The following is a 17,534-nucleotide window of genomic DNA, read 5'->3' as shown; positions in this document are numbered from 1 at the left end:
CATGCCCGGCCTAATTTCGTTCATCTTAATGACCCTGGGCCCGGCTGACTGCCCAGGACAAAGGGTGCGGGTTACTTCCCTCAATACAAAGTCCATCGGGTGTCGCTACACAAACCTCAAGTGTTCCGAACTTCGGTCTTCACGAGCCGGTCCACGCGCAACGAACAAGCGCGAGGAGGCCCGGCCCTACTTCCGGCAGTACCGCCCCCCGAGTCTCAAGGCGTCATTAGTCCGCGCCGCGCAATATTTGACGCGCTGTGACCCGCCTGCCGGAAGTCGGGTGGCTGACCATGGCGACGGTGGCGGAGCAGTGGGTGCTGGTGGAGATGGTGCAGGCGCTGTACGAGGTGCGTTCGCCACCGGAGCCTCCCGTGAGCCTGCGGGCCGAGGTCTAGAGACCTGCTCCAGGGATCCGCGGTGCTTTCTCCTCCCCCGGAGCACAGCGGACCGGGCCTTGGCTGTACCTGCCTCCTGGAGCCCGGCAGGGTCTCGGGAAAGCAACTCTTGGGAGGGGTGCCGAGGACAAACCTCATAACCACAGTTGGAACTGATGGCGAGACGGAGTTAATGGGAGTGGGAAATCTTAGGTGTGAGAATGTCTTATCTTTTATGAACTTTACCCAGGGCACGGAGAGAGTAGTTTAGAAAAGCAGAGTAATTGGGAGTTGGTGAATATGGAGTAGCCTATCTATCCTCTGCCCACAATTTCTGTGTTATAAACATGTAACTTTTTGAACGGCCTTTAAAGAACAGTTGAAGGGTTTGGTTGGTTTTATTCAGCTATGTAAGACAATATGAAATCCAAATGCCGGTCTTGGGGGAGTGCTGGTTTATTGGACAACTGAGGTTTCTTGCTGTATCCTATAAAACGTATCTGTGTCATCTGTCTCAGGGGCTGTTCAGTTCAGCAGTCGCCACGTGTGGTAATGAATTTGTAATTGCACTTTAATGTAAATGTCGTTCGTATTGGACCACACAGATCCAAAACCTGGAGACCATACTGTAAGTGAGCCGATTGATCACAGTGCATAGAGAAGTCACGTTAATTGAAAGTGAATTTCAGTTCTCTTGCTAACATTCGAAAAATTGTTGCTTACTGGAACTGTTAATGATAATGTTCCGTTATAGAGGCTACCTGAAATTTCTTCATGAAGAACATTCGAGAGAGAGCACACTTGATTTTCCTATTCTAATCTGAGGTCCAATATCGCACTAGTTATAGCTACTAAGTTACTCAAATTGATTGTTTTTTTTTTTTTAAAGAAGTTAGTAGCTTTTTGTTGGACAATGTGACTTCTTAATCCCCAAGAGAGACCAACACAGACTTGGGAGAATTCTTGGTGCATCACATTTCCTGAGGAGAGAAAGCAAGAAAAAAAAAAAAAACAAACAAACAAGAAACAAAACCAAACCCAATGCTGTTTCTGATGGTTATTCCCCAGACTGGCAGTTTTTTCATCTAAGGGTAATTTCTTTGTGGGGCTGAACAGATGAAATCATGCAGTTACTGAGAAGATCAAGATTAGCTGGAGTTATTTCTAAGCTCATTTTAAGAGGGGGGGGGCAGGAAAAATTTTAAGTCATATTAAAGAGAGATTTCTGTTCCTGTGCTCAGCCTCTGTGTATCTTGTACAATTTGATGTTTATATAGTAGCCCCGAAAAGTAAAGATCTGTGTGCGCATGTGCGATCTATATAGTTTTAGAGGTATTTTCACACTGACTTGGAGGTTCATCTGTGAATTTGTCAGCAGTTTCCGGGTCTCTACACCCTATGTATGTTTCTGTTTGTTTGGTTTAAGCTGTGATGAAATACCATCATTCGTGCTTCATTGTTAATCTGGTTCTGTTTCTCAGTTTGTAAGTACACGTCTACATTTTGAGATAAAATCTCACAGTGTAGCCTGGGCTCTCCTCGAACTCAAAATGCCCCTGGAGTTTCAGGCACACCCCACCATGCCTAACTTTTAAATGCCTGGGCTTGCTGGGTATGGTGGCTCATTCCTTTAGTCCCAGCACTCCTGATCTGCAGAGTGAGTTCCAGGCCAGCCAGGACTGCATAGTGAGACCTGTCTCAAAAACAAAACAAACCAACAAAGGCCTAGGTTTGTATTTTGTTTCCTTTGTTGCTGTTTGATAGAGATAGGGTCCAAATACGGCAGCCATCCTGGCCTTAAACTCAAAAGATCGGCCTCCCTGTGTTTCCCAAGAGATTAAAGGGATACGCAATTAAAGGGATGTACCACCATATCCAGCTTGACATAGCTGTTTTAAAGGATTTTTCTGCTGATAACCCACCGGGATAGAGTATCTAGCACTAACTGACTGAAGTGTCAGTTGGTATCGAGGTTCTACTGTGTAAACCCAGCCAGGCCTCTACCCTGAAAATGTGTAGGAGACAAGATGCTAGAACAACTAAGAGACCATCTCAGCAGGTAAAAGCGCTTACAGCTCCATCAGAGAGGGTCTGGATTCAATTCCCAGCACCCACATGGTAGCTCACAGCCATTTGTAACGATTTCCAGGGGAATCTTATTCAGTTCTCTGCAGGTATGAGGCACCCATAGGTACACAGACAGACAGACAGACAGACAGACAGACAGACAGACAGAATGCCATACACCTAAAAAATACATTAATAACTTCAAATGAAAATAAAGCTATCTTCATGCCTCTCGGAATGGAACAGGTTGGCATTCTTTGAGCAACTTAGAGAACGGAGAACTGAGTTCCTTTAAGCATTTGTTACTGCCATCTCACCCACACTGCATTGTCTGAGATTTAAGGAGATTTAGCTGGGTATGGGAAATACAGTGAGGCATGCAAAACTCCGAGACTTATGGAAGCTGGTTTCTCTATGACTTAGTTAACTTATCTGCAGGCGGGCTGAGGTGCAGCTGTGCGTTCAGGTGTCCATGGGCAGGCTGAGGTAGCAGAGGTGCGTTCAGGTGTGTACTGTTCTCTTACAGTCATTTCCTGCCAAAGTTTAAATTACCTGAAAGATTAGAGAGCGTTGTTGTAAGTGTGGTGATTGTGTGTCAGGCCTTTTTAGTTTCCATTAATGGGAGCTTTTAAAGCTGACCGTGTTAGGGGGTTTTCATATGCTGGAGTGATTGCCAGTTAAGATGGGAAAAGCATGGAGATCCCCTGAGGAAGCCCTGGTGGTAAGGTTTATGTGGTAAAAATGTGAGAATCAGTAGAGGCAGCACTGTGGTAGGCCCTAGTCCCTGCAGGCTTTGACATGGCTCCTTTGGTTTCTTTACTTTGTTCTCCCGTGCAGGCTCCAGCATACCATCTGATTCTGGAAGGAATCCTCATACTTTGGATAATCAGACTCGTTTTCTCTAAAACTTACAAGTTGCAGGAGCGTTCTGACCTTACAGCCAAGGTAAGAAATGAAGCTTGTTTCACTCGAGGTGTATGGAAGCTACATCTAAAACAAAATGAAACTTGGCCCCGCAGTGTGTGTCAAAATGCCTCATAAAGGGAGAGCAGGGGGTCGGAAGCATCAGAATAGACACAGTGTGAGGAAAGTGTGGTAAAGCCATTCTGGAGAAGTCAGCAGCCTGCTCGGGTGGTGCGAGGTGCAGATGGCACAGCTGCTGTATGTACTTCAGTGTCCACACACAGGCTATGTGAGTTGTCCCTGAGACCCAGAGGAGAGTTCTCCATATGTCCTCAGAAAGGAGGTTCAGAGTTGGAAATAATCTTACCTACCCACGTCTGAAGTGTTTGGCAGGGAGGAGGAAATCCTGAGCTTAGAAGTAAAATTTTTAAGTTGTCATGTGACCCACAGACTGCTTGGAAATGAGATTTGAGCTATAATAAGGGAAGGTGAGGGAGGTAAGTACCCTGGACCCAGGAAGGATGGCAGAGAGGTTTGTGTGCACTGTTGAATGTGGCAGTGTGCGGTGACCCATGCTGGGCTGCATGCTGACGCCCGTTCTTCCGTAGGAAAAGGAAGAACTGATTGAAGAATGGCAGCCAGAGCCCCTCGTCCCCCCGGTCTCCAGGAACCATCCTGCTCTCAACTACAACATCGTCTCCGGGTGACTGGCCTGCTTCATTCTGTTTGCAAAGCCTGGGAAATGTGTGGTATCCCTGTTAAATGAACAGGTTGCTTTGAGTAACCACTATACTTTTCAAAATTTTCCAGGGATGGTCTGGGAAATCTTTTAAACTCTAATTTGGACTTATCTTTTTGTTTTTCTTTAAAAAGCAAATTTTTCTTCCCCTAACTTGTACTCTTGTTTCTTGGTTCCCCCTTGTACTGAGTTTTATTTTATGACTGATGGTGGGACTAAATACTGGCTATAAAACACCAGTGCTCGCTCTCCCCGACCACAGCATTCTCTATCAGGTCAGGTCTTTGTACCGATTAGGGACAGGTAGGCTAGAGCAGGTACAGCATGCGGTGGCCCTCAACTTTGTCTCAGCACCCAGGGAACCTGCAGCAGGATCCCTGATGCTGCATGCCCAGCCCCGTTCCCCTGTTCCCTGCTAATTCTGACTCTGGCCATCGTAGAGGCTGGTGCTGTGCGGCCATGTTGTCTCTCTCCTGCACAGTGTCCTTGGTTTACTTGTTGGTTCTCTGTGGCAGTCTGCAGTTCATGCACATCTTTCTCCAGGACTGTTCATCTCCTCTGTTCACTCGTGTTAGCCAGTAGGGTTTTCTTTTCTTTTTTTCTAGAACCTTCCGTCCTTCTCCAGTCCTGCCACTCAGAGCTTCCTTGTAATCTTGTCTGTTGGCTTGAAAAATTGGTCTCTCTTCTATATTGGCCTGTCTGTCTCTGTCTGTCTGTCTGTCTCCCCCCCCAAGTGTATAGGCAGATACATACATCTAAATGTGGGCACATATGCAAATGTTTATAGGCCCGTGGTCCAATGTCTTTCTCCACCACTCTTTGCCTTATTCCCTCAAGACAGTGTCTCACTGAGTATAAAGCTGTCATTGGTTTTTGACTAGGCTGCCTGACCAGCGATTCTCCTGCCTGCGCAAAACCCAGCACAGCTATTGTAAGCCTCTCTTTACTCTTCTCCTCTATGTTATTAGAGGACAGACAGGCAGACAGACTCCTGAGGATCTGGAACATGTCTCATGCTTATCTTTAAATGTGTTTATTTCACACATGTACACTCTGCTGACCCTCACCGTCCACTCATTTTTTCAACAATTTTTATTAAGACCAAGAGCATCAGGGTCAGGCCTGGGGGCATAGGAATCCCAGCTCTTCAGGATCTCATGCTCAAGCCCTCCCTGGGCTATAGAGTGAGTTCAAAGCAGCCGTATTCAAAGGAAGCTTGAAAACGCACTGCTAATAGTAAATGGGCTGGGATTGTAGCTCAGCGGTGGAGAACTAGGAGGAGACAGCACATTGGTTTTAAGTTGTTTTAGGTGTGTGTGTGTGTGTATGTGTGTGTGTGTGTGTGTGTGTGTGTAAGAGAGACAGAGAATATGCAAACGTGTGTATGCAAACATGTGTGGGTGCCTTTGGAGGCCAGAAGGGTGTTGGGCCCCTTGGAGCTAAAGTTGCAGACATTTGTAAGCCATTCAGCATGGATGCTAGGGTCCAAGCTCTGTCTTCACAATAGAGCCCGCAAGTCCATCACCGCTCAGCCACCTCTCCAGCCTAACCCATGGGGTTCACTTGCTTTTGCGGTGCTAAGAATGGAGCCCAGGCCTTGTGTCTGCTAGCTGAACTTGGACCCTGCCTGGACTGATGTTTTGATTGCTACACTGAGTCTTAACTGCAGTTCACATAACACCTGTTGCTTTAGTACTGAGGTGACAGGAAAGTGCTACTTTAGTTTTTTCTGTTAAAATATGCCTTACTGCGCTATCCACAGAGCACAAAATTGATTCTTTGAAAATCTCAATTAAAATTAAATTGGTAGTTTTCACTGTGTTAACGTAGGTATGCCACCGTCACCACTATCTTAATTCTAGAACCTTTCATCCCTCCCCGCCTCCCTCCCTGCTCCCCAGCCCTAACAGTGCTTATCTCCCTTCTCTACTGAGCAGGTCATTTTAGGTATTTCATATGAAAGAAGTCATGCAAAGTCGTACGTTTTGTGACATGAAGCTTGGTCCCTTTGGGGCCATCTTTGCTATGACAGCCATCAGTGTGTCCAACCCCTGTCTCTTTTACATTCCATAGTCACCTTTGTGTATGGTTTCTCAACTTTGTCAATAGAAAAACTGATACATGACCTGATAGCTTGTGAGTAGATACACAGTTGTCACCGTGCCAGACTCCCATTGGTCTCTGCCTCCCTGCCCCAGCGCTGAGCCCGAGATGTTAACCTTCCTGTGAGGGACCTTCCGGCCTATTTGTAAACCCATCGAGCCATGCGTAGCCTTCCCCTTCCATGTCATTACATGAGATTTCCTTGGAAACCCTAATTGTGGTTGCTTTTCAAACACTAAACAGTCCTTTCAGATGAACATCATACATTCCTTCCTTAATATTTTCTTAGTGTTGCACATTCGTATTTTATTACACTTTGCATATGCTTCCCACATCGGTTCAGTAGTTTCATGAGGCTAGAGTCTGTATGTGATGTGACCCAGGCCTTGCAGGTGATAGCGTGACTGCTCTTGTTAATGTAACTGACCTCTACCCACAGTCCCACTACACACAGTGTGACCTTTTGTGATAAGCTAAGCGAGCGGTAAGAAATAAGCAGCTTTGGTTCTGTTCATAAGGAGAATGCCTTCATTGTCTGCCTTGTTACCTACGAGTTGTCCACAGTGCCTTATTTCGTGAGGAGCTCCTGATCTTGGCTTAAGAATTTAGATATCCATGCTGAGATTTGTCTACTGCCGTTCCCATTTCTGTGTTTTTAAAATCGAGTCACACTTGGGATTTGCCTTTGTGCCTTTCTGAGATTCACTGATTTAGTTGAACACTCAATTTATATGTGTTTCTCTAATAATGATTCAGTCTTTTTTCTGATACCTTAGGAGCAGGCATTCAGAATTGTGCAGGTTTTGAAAGACACTGTGTTTACTTCTTCCATAAGAGAGCGTTGTGCATGGCCTGGGACGGTCTCTGTGTGCATGGCCTGGGACGGTCTCTGTGTGCGTGGCCTGGGACGGTCTCTGTGTGCGGGGCCTGGGACGGTCTCTGTGTGCGTGGCCTGGGACGGTCACTAAATGCACCACTCAGTGGGAAAGGCACAGTTCTGCGGCGGCCTCTCCGCTCAGGATGGCTTTGTCCCGTGAGTTCCATTGCTTTAGAAAGCTTCATCCTTCCTAAGTTCTGTCCAGCTGCAGCCTGTGCTTTAATGTGTGCTGGAGAGAGACTGACACTTTTGAGCAGTTTATTTTTTTAAGTGTGTGTTTGTGCTCGTGCATGTATGACTGCTGCATACCTGTGGAGGTCAGAGGACAGCTTTCAGGAGTGAGTTCGAGGGATTGAATTCAGGTCAGCAGGCTTCGTGGTAAGCACCTTGACCACTGAGCCATCTTACCAGCTGTAATACTTGCTTTTGATACCTGAGCATTCCTAACTTTTCACATTGATTTTTTTTAATGTTTTTTTTTTCTTTTTAAAAACAAGGACATTGCTTTCCTTGAACTGTCTTTTTAGTGGTTTCTGATTCATTGCCTTGTTTTTGCAAAGTCTGTTCCTTTCTGAAGGGTTCTTGTGTCCTTGCTGAGCTTGTGGCTTTTACATTTTTCCAAGTACCCCACTCCCGCTGACTATCCTAAGCCACAGTGTCTCGGGGCGGGGCGGCACAGCCATGATTAGTCATAGCACTAGAAGGCAGGGAGGCTCAGGAGCTCAAGGGCAGTCTGGGCTAGACAGTAAGTTTAAGACCGTCTTGAGCTACAAAGTCAGGCCCTATTCCAAAATGAAAAGAAAATGTCATGTTTTATAGTGCTGGGTGTGATGACGGTATCTTCTAGAAACTTTATAAGAAAGCAGCCATTTGCTTTATTTCCGGTGACTTGGATCCACTGCATTCATTGTTGCTCAGATATTTCACCTCAGGTACTTTGTGTCTGCTCAACTGAGGAGTGGAAGAGAGTAGACAGAACTCCCTTCCTCCCTCCCTCCCTCCCTCCCTCATCTACCCACCATGTGTGTCTGATTTGTTTCCTACCCCACTCTACTTTCAGAACTTCTGCTCACCGCCCTTTTGACTCTTCTCTTACTCTCTGTCCCTTTGTGCTCTTTTATATTTTTGTGGGGTCTTTTCTTTTCTTTTCTTAATACAGGGTCTCTCTATTTAGTCTTAGCTAGCCTGGAAATCACAATGTAGACCAGGCTAACCTCCAGTTCACTGCGCTCCTCCTGCGTCTCCCAAATGCTCAGTCTTCCTCCATTTTATATGATTTAGTTCATATCTGTCTCTTGTCTAGCTTTCCAGAATTGTGAGCCTCTTTCCTCCCGAGTTGCCAGATCTGCTTAAAATAGTGTCCCTGAGTGCAGTGTACTCTCCATAGACAGCCAGGCAGCAGTGTAACTGAAGCCACAATTCTGGGCACAGTCCTTTTCTTCACTTGGACAAGAGTTTGATAGCATCTGTCTGGTGTGGTGTGTGGTGTGGTGTGGTGTGGTGTGGTGTGGTGTGGTGTGGTGTGTGTTTCCTTACATCAGCAAAAGACCTGACATCTGTTTTCTGAGATCCTGTCTCCCACCTCAGCTGTGCTTACATTTGGCTCTCGTATAGCTGGCCACTTTTTGAGGGGTGAGAGGGCATAAGGGAGCCATTCATCTCAGCATTAACCATTAACTAAGAAATGAATTGTGCTTTCAGTGTGCTGCTATAGACAACATTTTAGAACACTTTAAGATCACTTTAACTCACTTTGCCTATTCTTGCCTTTGATCTTGATCACTTTGTATTTCTTCAATTATTGTTTTATTATAGGTTTAGACATTTTATTTAGCTACTTCCTCCTTTTAAGTTTTAAAAATCAAAGATTTATCATTCATTTATCTCCTTTAAAAATAAATTTTACATTTATTCTTAATTTACTTGTATGTATGTGTTGGGTGTGTATAAGCAGCACGTGTGTGCAGTGCCCGTGAGGGCCAGAAGAGGGCATCACATCTCCTGGTGCTAGAATAGAAACAGTGGGAACAACCACATCTGTGCCAAGAACCAAACCCCAGTCACCTGCTGTCTTTCCCACAGTCCCCCACTTTTTTCCTCTGTGTAGTTGTAAGGGATCGTATTAAAGAACAGAACCAGTGGGAAGGTGTCTGACTCTTAACTACCATTCTCTAACTCATCAGAAAGCACAAAGGAGAGGGGTGGACAGCAAATAGATAGGGAAGGATGGCTCCACAGTCTTGCTGTGCCTGCTGTCACGAGCCCAGATGGGTGCTGAAACAAACTCTCCCTGTCTTCCCCCAGCCCTCCAACCCATAACATCGTGGTGAACGGAAAAGAGTGTGTCAACTTTGCCTCCTTTAATTTCCTCGGGTTGCTGGCCAACCCTCGGGTTAAGGTGAGTAGCATGTAATGCTGAAGTGGGTCAAGACACGAAGACTGGCGGGTTATCAGAGGGGGATGGTATATCACTGTGTCAGACAGAATCAAATCCGGACTTGGACCATGCAGGACAGAAGTGTCTGGTGGGCTCAGTGTGGGTGACGACCAGAGAACCTAGGACACCAGAGCTAAGTAGAAGTCAGAGAACATCCGGGAAGTTGTCCCAGCTCCTGTTAAGATCAGGGCTAGCAGGCATCTCCAGAAAATCCTGGCAGTCAGAAGGCTTTCAGAAGTAGGCAAATGTCACTTCTTTGGTCCTTCAGGCTTCCTCGTGTTTCCTAAACCCTAGGAAAGTGGGAGCAGGGAGGAGGAGCCATGTGGGGCCAAGAATAGGGAAGGTCATCTGCACTGCGCACAGGAAATCATTGGCAAGTTTGCTTCCATACAGGCTGCGGCTTTTGCATCATTAAAGAAGTACGGCGTGGGTACCTGTGGTCCCAGAGGGTTTTATGGCACATTTGGTAAGTGCATTTTTCTCAGACTCCCTTGAGGGATCTGTTGGAATGTGAAGCTCTTGGGAAGCATTCTGAACAGTCAAGCTGTGTATGTGCACTTTTCATTCAGTCCTGTTGAGAGCATGGTGGGACTGTAGAGAGCAGAGCTGTAGGAGCCAGAGGATGGGCTGCAGTGGCCTCTACTGCAGGCGTCCCAACACGTGGTGCTGGGAACAGACTTTCGGGGGTGCATGCCTGTTGTTGATGAAAGGTCCAACTGCTGGGGACTCACTCTTTGTAGTCATGAGGGATCCATGTCTAGTGTCATGGTGCTGTGAAACAAAAGGGCAGGCAACAGTGCGTTCCCACCTCTCTTTCCCACCGTCCACTGGCCAGAACTAACAGCAGGCCACATCTGAGCCTAAGGCAAGGCTGGCAAAGAGCCCTGAGCAGCAAGTACCGTGGAGAAAATGGGAACACATTTACTAGGTTGTGACTTTTTTTCCTTTCTACAATGAGGCTAGAGGGTCACCAGTGTCTATGTGTGAGCTCCTGCTCAAATGGCAGGAATAAAGAACTGAGCTAAGACCCGCTCCCACTGCCAGACGATGTGGGAGACTAGTCTGAGGCTAGCAGAGTGGTTGGCCTAGTTCTCACTAGTAGGGGATTGTTTCTTTGGCATAGGACTAGAAAACAGAAAGGCCGATTTTTACCGGGGTAGTCGGCTGTCATCTGATTTACGAGGCTCTCTGTGGGTTTGCCAGAGTAAAGAAGCTGCTTTCTATTTCTCCTCCTACTCTTCCTTCTCTTCCTCTTCCTCCTCCTCCCTTCCTCCCTCCCTTCCTCCCCCCCTCTCTTCTTTCCTTCCTCCTCGTTTCTTTGTCTCTTTGTCTCTAAGGTGTGCGTGCGTCATCACCATCCCTAGCCCAGACACTGGTTTCTTCAGAGTCTCTCATAGCTTGTATTTGTCCTTGGCCTTGATTATTGTTTAGAGTTAATCCAGGAGGACAGATAAGACACATTGCTGTATCAAAAGAGGGACTTTTAAGGATGATTTCCCCAGAGCTGTGAAAATGTGGTTAGAATGGCCCCGTTCTCCCTTACGACACTCACTAAATTTGGTCCCTTAAGGCTTCTCACCGAGTAACGCAGTATGAGGTACAGACTCCAGGCCTTCCCCTACCTAACCTTCTTATCGAAGCCTTCACCTCAGCCTTAAACAAAGCCATTTCTCATTAGCTCTGCTGTGAACTCCTCTTAGGCACATGCAGATGATGTCCATGCGTTTGCACTTCTCCCATTTCTGTGTTCTGATTTTTCTTTACTTTCTTATTCAATTTCTTTATTTAAAAAATTTTATACAATATATTTTGATTACGTTCCCTCCCCCAACTCCTCCCAGGTCCCACCCAACTTCATGTTCATTTTCTCTCAAAAAGAAGAAGAAAAGGAAGACCAAAAAAAAAAAAAAAAAAAAAAAAAAAAAGCAAAGCAAATAAAAAGCCCATCCCACTCCCCCAAAACAATTTTGAGTTTGCCAACTACACCTGGGCATGAGCCATGCCCTGGAGTGTAATTGATACACAAGTTACACTCCACTGGGGACAGTGGCTTTTTTTGGCCAAGCAGGTATCGATTGCAAATAGCTTTAGTAGATGATAGGCTGTGATTTAATGTTGGTATGGATGTGTTTGGGTTTTTGTGACCCTAGGGTAAAACCATAACCTGTGTGGTCTGGGCATATGGTTGACCTGTGAGCTGTACCCCAACCCCACATATTAAGTATATTAGGAGTTTAAATTGGTGTCTGAATGGCCACCAGAAGCATAGAGTGAATATACAGGTTTAGAAATATGCAATCGACCTTATAGACCCGTCACTCCCTCTGTCCTAAAAGTGTGAGCAAAGGCTCACTTGAGCAGGGCTGCAGGCTCATGTGCAACAACAGGGTAGCCGGGTCATGGGACTGGCAGGTCCCTTCCTTCTCACCTGTCAGCCTGCTTCCTCTGTGTGTGCATGTGGAATCTAGACTCGTCCTTACCCTGTTTTCTAGCAGGTTTGTTTCTGTTTGTTTGGGTGGGAGTTTCCCCTCTTATTCTGGAAGCAGATATTTGAATAAGTGTAATGACCTGCCTTGGGATTCTAGCATTCAGTAAAATCAGGCACTACTTGAGTGTCTCAGGGTGAGTCTCAGACCTCTGAGTTGTCGCCCTGAGCTGCAGACGCCTTTGCACCGAGCCCTGAGGCCGAGGTGAGGACCCTCTTCTCTGTACTTGCTCCGTTGACCTGAACTCCATAGCTCAAGGCTTAGCCTTTCTCTCCCTGCCCACAAAGGTTGCTTTTCCTGTGATCTTCCCTCCTTGGTGTACATTTGGGCATCTGTTTTCAAAGTTCTCTCCCTCTTAACTTGGAGATGATGAACATAAACCCCTTATAGGAGAAGTAACTCCTTGTTAAAGCATCCTCCCAGGCCCATGAGATGGCTCAGCAGGAAAGGGAAGAGAGAACTCAGTCTCTTAGGTCATCCTCTGATCAGGACACATGCACACCTGTACTGTACCCATGCACGAATGCAAATTAAGTGTTTTGTTTTGAATTCTTTTTGACCATTTACTGTAACAGAAAGTCCGTAGAGCAATGACCAAGGTAACGTCTATGTAAAATGTGTGGGTATCATGGCCTTCCTCCCAGAAGTCTGGCCAGAGAACTGAACATCAAGTTCCTATAGTGGCCAGCACACAATATGCATGTCATGTGTGGACAATACACAGCAAAGCTACTAATTTGTACCGCTGATATGTGTTGTTAATTGTGGTTTAAAAGCCACTACAGAGTCATGATTGGAATGTTTCTGCACACTTGTGTGTGGTTTGGGCTCAGAGCTTTGTGTCCCTCCACGATGTTTGGGAGGGTGTGTTGGTGCCTGTTCATTCCAACATTTCCCTGTTTGGTACATGGAAGCCACCCATGCTACCCTCTGCTGCCTTGGGAGTGGTCTACTGCAGGTAGTCCTCACTGGCTTCTTGGTCTTCCTCTGAGTCAAAAGACATCACTATATAGCGGGCTCACTGACCATTTTATTATGGTGTAGAGCCAGTAGTGAGCCTCCTGTGGTGGTCTTTAAGCGCCCACTTTTTGTGTGAGAGTAGCAAGCTGGGCTGCCACTGAGGGCCAATAACACGTGTTCTTCAGACTCCTAGGTCAACTGCTGCTTTTCTTCTGGTCATGAGATCATGGTTTTTAGGTGTGGGGAGCAATCCTCAGGCACGTAGCTCAGAGCATTTCAGTAAGAGTCACAGGGTCCACACATTCATCACGGCAGTTGAATACGTAAGTACTGTCGGTTTCACTTTTAGGAAAAAGTGAGTAGGTGTGTGTTTTGAGTCAGGGTCTCACAAGTTCTCCAGGATGGTCTTAGCTTGGGATCTTCCTGCCTCAGCCTCCCAGGTAGCTGAGCGAGTGTCTCCTGTATCTCAGGAGCTTTAAATTTTCACTTATTTGCTTATGTACGAGAAGGGGCATATGCCACAGTTCCTGTGAAGGGTAGAAGGCAGTTTGCAGGACTTAGCTCTGCCTCACCACCATGTAGGTTCTGGGAACCAGATCCAGGTCATCAGGCCTGGTAGCAAGTGCTTTTACCTGCTAGGCCATCTCTGTGGCTAAGGGGTTTTTTGTTTTCTTTCAATAGTATTTATTAACTAGGTCATGGTGGCAACACACCTTTAATCCCAGTGTTGCAGAGGCAGGGGCAAGCAGATCCCGGGCCAGCCTGGTCTACAGAGCTGTGTGGAGTTGGTTGTTTCCTAGGCTCTCCTTTGGAAACCAGTCGACAGGGTTTGCTCCTGCTTCCTTGTAAATGAAGCCGGACAAATGGCCCACAGAAAACAAACGGTAATGACCACATTCACATAACTTCATGAAAAGATAAGGGATAACCAGACTTTCCTTTTTTGAAGTAAAACCTTTCCTCCTGGATATTAGTTTAATTGAACAGTCTTTTCAGAGCTGGGCACTGTTCTGGGTGTTTGATTGATGTTAAATTATATGTCCTCCCAGCAGCCCTTTGAGGAAGATGTGGCTGTTACATGCTTGTCAGAAGAGATATTGGGAGGCATGGGAGAGTTTCAGACTTGTGTGGGTGTATACCCAGTGGTGGCTGTCCAGCCTGAACCTCCTGGAGGCTGCAGCCTGGGCTCTGGATATCTCAGTGGGCCGGCCTCCGATCATAGGTTCTAGTGAGGTCGGAAAAGGTCTGGAGGATCCTGAAGCATCAGTGGCTTTAGGGAGTGTGGGACAGACTTCCTAGGACCGGCCTCATCTCTGCTGATTCGAGTTATAAAATGTAGTGCTTGAGTTGTGCTCCGTGTGTAGTTGGAGCCTCACTGGCCTGGGTGGATCTACACACAGAAGACAGGGCCGTCAGCAGGCAGAGAACAGCACCTGGTAGTTCTTCCTGCTGCCCTCTCCCTTGGATGGGAGTGTGCTCACTCACAAGCCAGCAGCCAGAGGAACGAGTTCTGCACTTGCCCATGTTGACCCGTCACAGAACCTGTTCTGCAAGACTGACGCCAGCCAAAATCTGTTGTTAGATAGAAGGAAAGGCCACAGCATCTGAAACTGTGAGGACTAGGCGAGTCGTTGATTTCTCTCTCGGATTCTCCAGCCCAGCATACTGTAGCTAGCTGTATGTGAGTGTCCATCAGTGAGCGCAGTGGTGAGCATGCTCCCCTGCACCTCAGTGTCCATCAGTGAGCGCAGTGGTGAGCGTGCTCCCCTGCACCTCAGTGTCCATCAGTGAGCGCAGTGGTGAGCGTGCTCCCCTGCACCTGAATGGACATGAGCACACAGTGGTGAGCATGCTTCGACACAGGTTCTATCGGTGCGGGCCTTCCTCTAAGGCCATCAGACAAGCCCTGGTATGTCCAGCTTCTCACCAGTGACAGGAGTTGAGAGCTGAGAAGCCCTTTCAATGTTAGTAACCGTGTTGTATCTGCTTCCTAAGTGACAAACGGCATAGCATTCTGAAGTGGAGCTCTCAAAGGAGAGCAGTTCACTGATCTGGTAGCCTGGGCTAAGCACCTGCCAGCTCTACTGACGGGCACAGTAGACTCCCGGCCAGAGGCAGGGACCTGAGAGGCACCAGCTATGATGCTCCAGACCCTAGTGGAGAATGGGAGGAAGATGGGCCTCAGACTAACCAGTGCTTAGCAACGTGGGGAGGAAGCAGCTGTAAAGTCTTTGTTGCTTTCCTTTCTGACCATTTTACCTGAAGCCTTTTGGTGACATTTCTCTGGGCAGTCACCTGCCTTAGGCTCTGTCTGTGTTAACGTCATAGATGTAGGACGTGCTGAGGAACTTAAGCTTAGTCGTCTGGAGGCCACATTTATCTACTGTTGAGGTAAGTTTAGCTGTGATTTGACTGGCCATTGATTGGCAGTGTATTCCTTTCGGTAAGCACATGCTGTTCCTTACCGTGACATAACATAGACATTGTGACCAGTGAGTGTGGACAGGCATGCTGTGTCCCTGCTTCTTAAAATGGGATCTGCTGCTTTTTTTCAAATTTTAGGACCTTTTGAAGAACCTAGATAATCTGGGATTGGCCATTGCCACTCCCTATAGTCCCTTGGAATAGCCTTGCCCTGCCATTACTTAGTGTCTCCTCAGCTGACACACCCTGACTCCTCTCCTCCACTGCTTTGGAATCTGCTCTACTCCCCTGCCTTCTGTGCCTCTGTTAGCGGTCAGGACTAGAGCCACTTTGCCTCCCTGAGCAGAAGTCCTTCAGCACAGAGCATGTGGGGAAGCTGGTCTGCTCCTTCAGGCATGAGCCCTGGAGAGTTTATGATCCGGTGCTCCCTCAGAGTGCCTCAGTCCTAAGGGACTTTGTGCTCTAATGAGCCAGTTGGTGGTAAGCTGTCCCCAGAGACTGCTACCCTTCCTCCTGGATATGAATTCATGGCTCAAACTGAGTTGAAAGGCTACAAGAAACCATGAGTTTAGAGTGACTAAATATGTCAGCTTACGATTAAAATATATGTTATAACAGCATCCCCCTTTCCCACCTTTATTGAAAATATATTTTTTTTCATATCCTGATTATAGTTCCCACCCCTATCCAGATCAACTCCCTTTCTGTCTGTCATGAGAAACCACAGACTTCTGAGGGATATTATTAAAATAAGACAGACTAGAGTAAGATGAAACAAAGACTAACACATTGGAGTTGGAAGACAAACAGCAGGGAAAGCCCAAGAAAGGGCACGAGGATCAGACTCCACCTCTCTGTGATGTCTACTGTGGGTTATATTAATCAGGGTTCTCTAGAGTCATAGATCTTACAGAGTGGGGGTAGGGGGTGTTACATATCGTGAGGATTTATGGGGTGACTTACAAGCTGGAGTCCAGCTAATCCAATAGTGGCTGGCTGTGGAAAGAAAATCCAAAAATTCAGTAACTGCTCAGTCCACAAGGCTGGATTTCTCGGCTGGTCTTCATTTCAGTATATGCTGGAATCCCAAAGAAATAGGTCTGAAGCCAGCGAGGAACGTGTGCTAGCAAGGCCAGGGCAAGCAGGCCGTGAGCAGCACCTTCCTTTGTACAGCACCTTCCTTATACAGGCTTCTAGCAGAAGATGTGGCCCACATTCGAGGTGCATCTTCCCCCCTCAAAATCCAGTTCAAAAGTATGTGTGTCCCTACCTCAAAGATCCAGACTAGGGGTTGGGGATTTAGCTCAGTGGTAGAGCGCTTGCCTAGCAAGCTCAAGGCCCTGGGTTCGGTCCCCAGCTCCGGAAAAAAAGAAAAAAAAAAAAAAGATCCAGACTAGAAGTGAATTCTCCCACTTCAAACCAAGTTGAAATAAGCTCACAGGTGTGCCCTCCAGTTTTGGATTCCAGTTCCTTCCAGATGTAGTCAAATAGACAGCAAGAAGAGCCATCAATCACATGGGTCTCTATATATGTCCCTCTGCTGTGGGCTGTGAGCAAGGTATTGATGTATGGGTATGGCTCTTGGTCCTTGAAGCAGTGTTGTGTATGTGTTCCATCATGCGGGAGGGGCCTTAAGTATTGCTTGGTTCTTCCCACAGGCTGTGCTGCCGTCTTACATGCAGGACAGCATTGCAGGTCAGAGGGTTGTGACTAGCGTGGTGTTGACATTTTCTTTTGGTACCATGCAAGAGTATGTTCATATGCCAAAGATGCTAGCACGCGGGAATGGAGGCTCCGTGTAGATACCGGCTAGACTTGCTCATATTGAGTGAGCAGTGTGTTCTTGTCGGCAGTGGAGCCTTGCAGCAGTTGGTGGAAAGCAGCCTATAGTCTTGGCAACAGCCAGAGTTGTTTGGGGTTCCAACAACTCCATTAAATGTAACCCAGTCCTGGTCCTGGAAGCTTCACTTGGTTACAAGAGATGGCCAGCTGGAGCTCTGTTCCCCCCACCCACCCCCAATTGAGATTAGAGATTTCATTTGTACTACCTTCATATATGTATACATTTTCGAAAGCTTCTATCTACTGCATACAGTTTTCGTACTGCTCTTCAAATGGCCCTTAATTTTAGCTGTTTCTCCCTGTGTTCCCTCCCTCATCCTCT

General features: G+C 46.9%; 1 protein-coding gene across 1 annotated transcript in view; it reads left to right on the top strand.

The window, feature by feature from the left end:
* Positions 1-266: 266 nt before the first annotated feature.
* Sptlc1 (serine palmitoyltransferase long chain base subunit 1) overlaps positions 267-17,534 on the top strand; it is a 38,989-nt gene continuing 21,721 nt past the window's right edge. Inside the window, exons 1-5 of the mRNA XM_032884491.1 lie at positions 267-347; positions 3,279-3,386; positions 3,953-4,047; positions 9,368-9,461; positions 9,894-9,966. Of these exons, the coding sequence (XP_032740382.1) occupies positions 291-347; positions 3,279-3,386; positions 3,953-4,047; positions 9,368-9,461; positions 9,894-9,966 (427 nt within the window). The 5' untranslated portion in view covers positions 267-290. The remainder of the gene's footprint in view (positions 348-3,278; positions 3,387-3,952; positions 4,048-9,367; positions 9,462-9,893; positions 9,967-17,534) is intronic.

Source organism: Rattus rattus, chromosome 14, assembly GCF_011064425.1.
Source record: "Rattus rattus isolate New Zealand chromosome 14, Rrattus_CSIRO_v1, whole genome shotgun sequence".
Taxonomy (NCBI): Eukaryota; Metazoa; Chordata; class Mammalia; order Rodentia; family Muridae; genus Rattus; species Rattus rattus.
Note: the sequence above shows the minus strand (reverse complement) of the source record. Positions and strands in the feature narration are given on the sequence as shown.